At 45.4% G+C, this 9,231-nt stretch overlaps 1 protein-coding gene across 1 annotated transcript in view; it reads left to right on the forward strand.

Annotated features, from left to right (window-relative positions):
* The window catches only part of wwc1 (WW and C2 domain containing 1), a 101,046-nt gene that overhangs the window by 60,795 nt on the left and 31,020 nt on the right, over window positions 1-9,231 (forward strand). The window contains 1 exon segment of the mRNA XM_032534306.1: window positions 1,543-2,216. Within this exon segment, the coding sequence (XP_032390197.1) occupies window positions 1,543-2,216 (674 nt within the window).

The following is a 9,231-nucleotide window of genomic DNA, read 5'->3' on the forward strand; positions in this document are numbered from 1 at the left end:
CATACACAAGGTGCCACCTGCTCATCAGATGAACACTCACACACCGATTGCACAGGAACTCGACTCCGTGTTCCTCCTGAAAGCAGTCCCTCAAATCCAATATTCAAGACATTTTTTAGATTCTCAATTTGGTTTTAAGGGTTTCCAATTGTCAGGCGACCGCTCTACCACTGAGCCACAGCCGCCCCCCTTAAAGTAACTATATATAACTTTCAGTTTGTGTTGATTCTAGAGGCCCATTTGGACAAAAGAGGTAGTGTTCCTGCGTCGTAAAGGTCTTTTCTTTACGCTGCTTTATTACCCACTGTAGATTACTGAGTGAGCGTCACCGGGAGGTCATATAGTCTTTATAGATAAATGTTTTGCTCGGACAGAAAATCATGATTTTACCATTAGAAATTGACATGTTACATACCTGAAAGCCAGTTCAGGGACGTTTATTTATTGGAATAATTTACAATCCTGTAATTGTCTCTATCTGTTGAAAGCCCGACTGAAGTTGACTCACGTTTTTGCCCGTTGTCCCTTTCCCTTTCAGCTTTTAGTTGTTCTTCGTTTAATTTCCTTCTTTCCTGTGATGGCCCTGCACCAGTATCAGCCACACCTGCAGCATCTAAACTAAAATTACAATTAGGCCTTATATAAAGAAACATCCTGCTACCTTTTACCAAAAATCATCTATACTAAAGATTTGAAGCAGTGTGTAACCCACTGTCTGACTCTGTTACTGGGTCCTGTGCTGAAAGTATCTTATTTATTAAATAATTGCTTAAAACATTTAAACAAAGTTTTGTGTTTGAGTTTGTGACTTTCCAATATCTTAATTTCGACTTCAAGATTCAGTAGGTAAGACTCATATTTGCTGAAATTGCCCCCGTATTTGAGTAGAAATACACGAAGCAGCAATTAAAAGAGAGATCCGGCTCCTCTGGCTCCACCTACAGGCTGAAGTGTGATTTGCCAAAATCCTTCCTGTTCAGATGCACCAATCAGGGCCAGGGGAGGGGGTGTCTAGCTGCGTGTCAATCAGGCACACGCATTCATTCTCCCTCGTGGGGCTTAGAGTTAGGGATCTGAAAACCTCACTCTCACACAGCTGAGGTTGAAAAACTGTATGGCTTCCCGGATCCAGATTCCACCCCCCCCCCCCCCCCCCCCCCCCCCCCCCCCCCTCCCCCCACCTGTGATTCCCTTTCTAATCTCTAATTAGCACCCACACACAGGTGCGCAGGTGACGTAACAAACAAACCATTCACGCAGACCTACCGCACACACACACACGCACATATATATACATCCAAATTAGCCATTACAATCGGTATTGCCTTGAAACACCAGTATCGGTCAATCCCTAGTTTTTTCTCTTTTTTGTCTTCCCTTTGGAAAGATTCATGATCTGTTTTTAACTTCCGAGCACTCCAGACTTTTCTTCTTAAACTGCTGATGTATTGTCATAACTCTCTCTCCCTTTCTCTCCCTCTTTCTCTCTCTCTCCCTTTCTCCCCCCCCCTCTCTCTCCCTCTTTCTCTTTGTCTTTTCCAGCCTGTCGGCCAGCACTCTGTCCTGTTCGTCGGGCAGCAGTCGAGGCTCTCTGACGTCCAGCCGCGGCTCGCTGGCCACCACCTCCAGCCTGGGCTCCACCTCCTCCCTCAGCTTCAGCGACATCTACCTGGAGCAGCCCGAGCTGGCGGACCCGGACTTCCAGAACAAGCTGGACAGCCTCCTGGAGGGCGGCCAGGGAGGCTACCGCCCCTCCAGCTCCATCACCACCATACACGAACACGAAGTGGTGACGGCCGCCGAAGGGAGGGACGCCGTGAGGCCCACGGGCAAAGCAGGCGGGGTCGGGGGTTCCACCGGTGGAGGCGCAGGGGAAAGCGGTGGCGTCGGAGTGGAGTCGGGGTCCTCCAGGGTTCCGATGCTCAGACCGCCGGAGACCCCTCGCTCCATGAGCTCCCTGTCTCCGCGCTCATCTCTGTCCTCGCTGTCTCCGCCGTGTTCGCCGCTGGTCACAGACTCTAGTTTCCTGTCGGGGGACACGTTCGCAGGCCAGACGGGACCCGGTGGGTTAGGCCTGGATCTGGAGCTCCACAGCCGGCTAGCTGAGCTTGAGCTTAGCCTGGACTGTCAGGAGCAGCGGCGGGAGGAACAACGGGGTCCGGCGGGGCTGGGGGAGAAGCAGAACCACAACACAACGTTGGGCGAGGAGGTCAAAGGTAAAAAAGAAAGATTTTGTTCCTTTATTCTCTCTTCTTCTCCAAACTATTCACACAATCCCAACTTCCAGTTCATCCCAAAGGTGTGGGATGTGGTTGAGGTCTGGGCTCGGTGCGGACCAGTCAAATCTTTCCTAGTCTCACTTTGCCAGACCTTCCTCCACAGCGCTGTGGAGGAAGGTCTGGCTAGTCCACACAGCATGCATAGAGTGGGAGAAAAACATGCTCTGGTTTGTTGGAATTTCTTTAAACCAATCACAATCGTGTGGGTAGTGATGGTGCAGTGGATATGGCACATGCAAATAACATAATATTATATATAATACTAGAAAATTCCGCAGAAATTTTATCAGTGTGCCTGCTATTGGGGCCCATCCACACACACACACACACACAATGGAAACGTCAGTTAGGAGTCAGTTGGTCAACATGGCCGCCAGGGAACAGTGTCATGATAGGTGTGTGTGTGTGTGTGTGTGTGTGTGTGTGTGTGTGTGTGTGTGTGTGTGTGTGTGTGTGTTTGTGTCAGAACTTGTTGCTATGATTATTTCCTCAGAGAAAGAGCTAGATATCCATTTTCATTGTGTTTATTGGCAGTTGGTTCCCTAGCTTGAACACGTTAAGTCTGATAGACTCCATAGTTAGATATCTGCGACCGGCACAAGATTTCCTACATTTTCACCAAAAATGACGTCTGAAGACTGAAAACTGGAGGAGAGAGAGACATTTGTTCAGGAAAAAAAATCGTCCTGCAGCCCTTCCCTCTGTCCTCTCAGTAACAGAACATGTTGCTATGGTGATTTCGTCAGAGAAGGGGCCAGATTCTGTCTTTCAATGTTTTCTGTCTGCAGTTGGTGAACCTAGCGCGAAATGTTTTAGTCCGATAGACTCCATAGTTGAATGTCTGTGACCGGCACAAGATTCCCTACATTTTGACCAACTATGATGTCTAAAGAGTTAAAACTGGAGGAGAGAGAGCAATTTGTTTGAGAAAAAAATTAATTGAATCGTCTCCAGCTGCATGTTTTTTTCATAGTGTCCATCGACAGTTTGGTAAGATCACAGCCATAATTTAGTCCTTAGTCTCCATGTTACATGTCTGCGACCGGAACAAGATTCCCTACAGGTTTGACCATACGAGTCTGAAGAGTAAAACTGAGGCTAGAGATCATTTTGTTTGCGAAACTTCCAAGATATTCTTCACAGAGCCCCTCACTCTGTCCTCCCACTCTAAGCTCTGAACATTCCTGCACAGTACACACACCTTGGAAATCGATCCGTCTGAAAAACGGGACAAAACGTCAAACGGGGATTTTGGGGAGAACCGTGCTTGATTCTGAACTCCATTCCAAAAAGCCCATAAACACCAAAGCTGTCTTCGTTTTTAAACTTTTAATCAGTTCCTCCGTTTAAAGTCTGGCTATTGCAGCACACGGCCGGTCCCTAAGAAGGGAGTTTTTGACGATGTTGACCATTTCCCTAACTTTCCCTTTTCATGTCTATGGGACTTTAGTCCGTATATTTTGGCCGTTTTCGGTAAAACCACGCGGCAAATCTGGTTGAAATTACATAGCAACCCCGCATGCCCTATCAATCCCACATTGTCCGGTGGTATGTTGTTGTTCGTGGTTGGCAACGTCTTTGGGACTAGTAGTGCGTCAAAACCAGGCGGAATAAATAATATAATATGGGCCATAATGTCCATTGTGCCCGAGTGCTGCTTAAGCGCAACGGCACACTGAATGATACATATAAAAATAAACCAGCTGTTGATTGGTCTTCGGCAGAACAGGAGTAAAGCGCAATATAAATTAATGATAGACTCCCCCAGTAGGACCGTCAATGTAAAACACAGTATCTTACTTTCCTTTCATCTGAGCAGTTATCACATGTGAAGAAGCTTTGTCCCTACCACTGAATGTGTCCCCTTAGCAAGACACTTCACCCATATTGCTATGTTTAGTGGTTGGCTACTGATATAGTAGCAATTGTAAGTCACTTGGATCAAAGCATCAGCTACGTGACATGTAATGTAATCGTCTTGGGGTCGTGCTGAGCGCGCCCGGATCCAACAGGGGTGCCTCGGTGCCTCGGGAAGGAGATTGTGGACATTCAAAGGAGTTTTAGTTCTTAAAAACTCGAGATGGACGAGATAGTCTGGCTAGCAGTCTGGATTTACCCCTGCAGAGACCTGGTACCAGTAACCATAGTCCTCAGATTGGACAGATATTCTAGCTAGCTGTCTGGATTTACCTGCATAGACCTCGACCAGGTACCAGTATAGTCCCTCAGATTGGGACAAGATATTCTAGCTATCCCAATTCTGGTATTACCCTGCAGCGACCTGAGGACCAGGTAACCATAGTCCTCAGATTGGACAGATAGTCTAGCTAGCTTTTCTGTATTTACCCCTGCAGAATCTGAAGGACCAGGTCACCAGGTCCTCAGATGTGGACAGATGTTAGCTGCTTTCTGGATTTAACCGCTGCAGAGACCTGAGACCCGGTAACCATAGTCCTCAGATTGGACAGATAGTCCCTGCTAGCTGTCTGGATTAATCCTGCTGAGATCTGAGGCCATCCATAGTCCTCAGAAATCCACCAGAGTTTGAACCCGACACAATGAAATAGAAGGTGCGCCCAACTTCCTCTATGCAGTACAAACCCTTCAACCTTTAAACGGTTTATCGTGCCGTGTATCGCTCACGTCCTCCTCCAGGCGCGCTGCACGTTCACTTTAAGCCCCTAACCCTAACATTGCCTACTCCTAAGCCTTCCAGGGGTAAATGTTGATATCGCAATGACCCTAATTTGTAATTGCACTATATATATTATATATAATATATATATAGTGCGCCCTAAAAGCACAATAAAACGGGCCAGGAGACTAAACGAGGAATGGCAGAAGATGCTGGTGAGTTGCCTTTATCTTTTGTTTCACGAACTAGACGTCTACAAAACACTCCCACTTTATTGGAAAGCAGGATAACCATGAATCCTCCTCTCGCAGCCGTGTGTGTGTCGTGCGTGCGTGCGTGCGTGCTTGCGGTGCGTAGCTTGCGTAGCGTGTGTGTGTTTGTGTGTGTAATGAGAGAGCACTACTGTGTGTGTCAACCTGACTGCTGGCGGGAGCGATGAAGAGCGGCGGGGTGCAGAAGGGAGGGAGGGTGTTGGATTGCGCCGCTGTGTCAACCCACGCGTGCTGTTAAACTCACGTCGTTCTCTTTTACATTGCATGGCCAGTTTTGAAATTGAGTGACCTCTCTCACATCCATAGGGAGCAGTTTGAGGAGCTGTAAGATGAATTGATTCCCCAGTGTTTTGTCAACTAGTGAATCATCGCCAGCTTTTTGGATCATCAATTAAGATTGGTTTGCTTCGTAGGGTCGGAGTTGCCAGATAAAATCTTCTGAAAAAAAAGGAAACTATATCCCTTTTTCATCCTGTAAACATAAAAATACCTGAGAATTACACAAGGGAACTCCTGTTAGTTATAAGCGGTGGTCCACCACACGTCTTACAGCATTTTTTCTTACCCTTCATGTCCCCCTGCTTTAAGAGTAAACTGAGGAGCACCCCTCTAACCAACTAAGCTTATCCGCGCGCTCCAATTCCAATGATTTTAATATAATACTGATAGATTGAAAATTTTAATTGTATCTAAGCGTTTTTTAAGACTCACATTCGACCTAGCTTTGTTGGGTAGCTTGTTTAATGGATTAATGGTACAAGTTATCTAGCTAGCTTGCTAGGTCCATCCTCCTGCTTTTACTGGTTACTGAAAATTAGCCGGCCGCTACTAGTTTTAGTTAGCCTTGGCTGGGGGTTCAGTTCTGGTTCAGCTCATCTGTGTTAAGAAAGGCATCACTTCATCTGATTTTGAAAGTGATACAATACCTTTTGAACAGCCTACCGGTCTGGATTCCCCAACTACACATCTTCTACAACTGTACCATTTTGGCTGTATTTTGGTTTTTTCCCCTTCACCTAATGCCTATGGAGAAATTTCAAAAGCATTATTGAAGGACATTACATCAAACCATGGCCTCAATGAGCTGTGTGTCCCTGCCACTGCCGCTCTCCCAAGTTAAATGTAAATGAACGCGATGAATTGTAAAGTAAAGGCTCAGGTACCGTTTTGAACTGGGCTTTGCGCTCGCTGCAAGCGAACGGGACTCCGGGTTTGGTTGCAGCCTTGGGTGAAAGGTTGGATCGTTTTTCCTGGTTTCCTGTTCACTCATCCCTGCTGCTGCCAGGGCTGAACATGTGACCCGGCTCCAATACAGGCTGGCGCCCACACTTTGGAGGGGGGGTGGGTGTGGCTGATATATCGGGTCGGCTCTAATTTGGGTAGACAAGTATGTGCATTCCTGACAGACCGGGTGGTTTGTTGTACACATGTAAAGCCACGGAAACCGGATTACATGTCTCAGCACCACACCTCCATTGTGCCCATTGAACCTTTACATGGTGCCAACCTACTTTGGTGCCCCTCCGATGACCTTTTTCCCTAAGAAAGTTCTAAGTGGAAGCAACATTTTGTCGACCGATCGAGATTTGATTCAATCGACAGTCTGTAAAACTTTATGTTCCTCCACAAATAATCATGTTACACGGCCACAGCCGAAGCCCAGCTATAGTCTCGGTTGCCTCTATTTCTTGCATCATGTGTTGAGCATTGTTCTAGCCAGGCAGGTGATCCCTTACAGGAAGACAAAGTGCAGCCGGACACGTACAAAATATCTCATTTCCAAAATAAAACGGCCCAGACTCACGTGATCTCCACATGTATTTGACAAAGATGTTTCAAGCTTTACTTTATATTAAAAAACCCGATTAAGTTTGTTTTGATGAACGTGCTGATGGCTTCTCACGGCTTGCATGTTACATTTTTGAACATCATTGTCTTCGATATTGTCTCCAAGTTGCCATTACATAAAAGGATTCATAGCACCTGACAACAATTCCAGTATATAGAAAGTTGCCAGACTTTTATCCCTTAAAAGGTCCGAATCAAAGACAAGCCAAGAGAAGGGTCCTCTTTGTAAATGTAGCTGATCCGTATATTTATCCCAGTACCTTGCACTACACATTAAATAATTGTATTGATCTCTTCATGCACTCATGCCTCATATTGTTTCTATTTATAGTACATATATATTTTTATACTTAGTGTGTATATTTCCTGTTTGTTGATTATGTATGTGTAAGCACATGGTGAGTACGAGGCTCCAAAGACAAATTCCTCGTATGTGCCTCATACCTGCGAATAAAGCTGATTCTGCTTCTGATCTTCACTGTTTTTCTCCTCCGTTGTCTGTCTACTCGACCCCCGCTGCGGGGACAGGGGTGGGGCCAAAGAAGCTGGCGTTGACTTCAGCGGTGTTCTGACGATCGGTGGCTGGCGACAGCGGTGGTACGCGCCTTCAAGCGCAGGTAACCAGACCTTTTAATCCGAGGTATATTTGTTTTTAAGTGGGGTGGCCCGTGACTTGAACCAATACTCACAAGAACCGCATAGAAAATCTGTTACAAATATATGAACTTGATATAATATTACACTCTACAAAATTTACTTCTGTTAAGGTCCCATGGCTGAACAAGTTCACTTTTCTGAGGGGTTTAACATTAATTGCGTTTCCCCCAGGCTGCCTATGGGTCCCCCAGTGGCTAGAATGGTGATAGGTGTACCCCTAGCCCTGGGGTCATCCTGCTCTGCCTTTGATAAAATTAAGCTCAGATTGTCCGATCTGGAACTTGCTCCTCAGGAAGTCATAAGGGGCCCTCTTCCTCCTCAAAAAGCCAGACCCAGACATTTCCCAAGTAAAGCTCATTGTGGGACTGTGGCTCTATAGGTCTGTATTTCTGGCACCAATGCTGAATTTGTGAAAGAGACTTCAATACAGTATTAGGACCAACTAATGTCTATATAAAAGGGACTTCAGATACAGTGTTAGAGGTACCACTAAGTCCCTATATAATAGGACTTCAGATAGTATTACGGGACCCTAAGGCCTATATAAAAGGAGACATCAAATACAATCAGGATTAGGACCACTACGGTCTAATATAAAGGAGACTTCAATACATACATTAGGGACCACTAAGGTCATGAAAAGAGACTTTTCAGATACAGTATTATGGACCCCTAAGAAGGTCTATATAGATACTTATTTCCAGATACGCAGTGTAGGGACCATAAAGGTTCTATATAAACAAGAGACTCTTCAGATAACATATTCGGGGACCCCTAAGGTCTATAGGAAAGATACTTCAGATACATCCATTAGGGCTCCTAAGGCCTCTATAAAAGAGATCAGATCAAGTAATTAAGGGACCACTAAGGTCTATATAAAAGAGACTTCAGATACGTGTTAGGGACCAATAAGGTCTATATAAAAGAGACTTCAGATACAGTATTAAGGACCACTAAGTCTATATATAAAAGATGCCTTAAGATACAGTATTAGGAGGGGACCACTAATGTCTATATAAAAGGAGACTTCAGAGATATATATTATGGAACCACTAGGCCTATTAAAATAGCCTTCTTCAGATACAGTATTAGGGGACCTTCCAAGGTCTATATAAAAAGGTACTTCAGATCCAGTAATTAGGGGCCCACTTAAGGCCTATATGCAAGCATCGCAAAAGCACAAGCAAACCATGTCCATGGTAAACCAACAATTTAAATAAACATCCACATTCATTACATTCATTACAATTAATTTCATTTCACTTGTTTTCATTTAAAACAAATACAACTAATACACGAACCACCTTTTTTTTTCTAAAGGCCACCCTGTTGCCCTCCTTCCTAGCCCCTCCCCGTGAATTAGACAATGATGTATTTTATTGTTTCAGGCCTACCTTGATGTTTCACTCTTGAGTATGTGTCTCTGGGTGGTTTTGTGTTTCCTCCATGGAGTTTGGGTTTTTCCCTCCAGCCGGCGCTGTCCCTGCGACCCCCCCTCTGCCTCCTACTCTGAGGATGTTGGCGCCGGGGCTTGCTCTCA

Source organism: Etheostoma spectabile, chromosome 13, assembly GCF_008692095.1.
Source record: "Etheostoma spectabile isolate EspeVRDwgs_2016 chromosome 13, UIUC_Espe_1.0, whole genome shotgun sequence".
NCBI classification, from domain to species: Eukaryota; Metazoa; Chordata; class Actinopteri; order Perciformes; family Percidae; genus Etheostoma; species Etheostoma spectabile.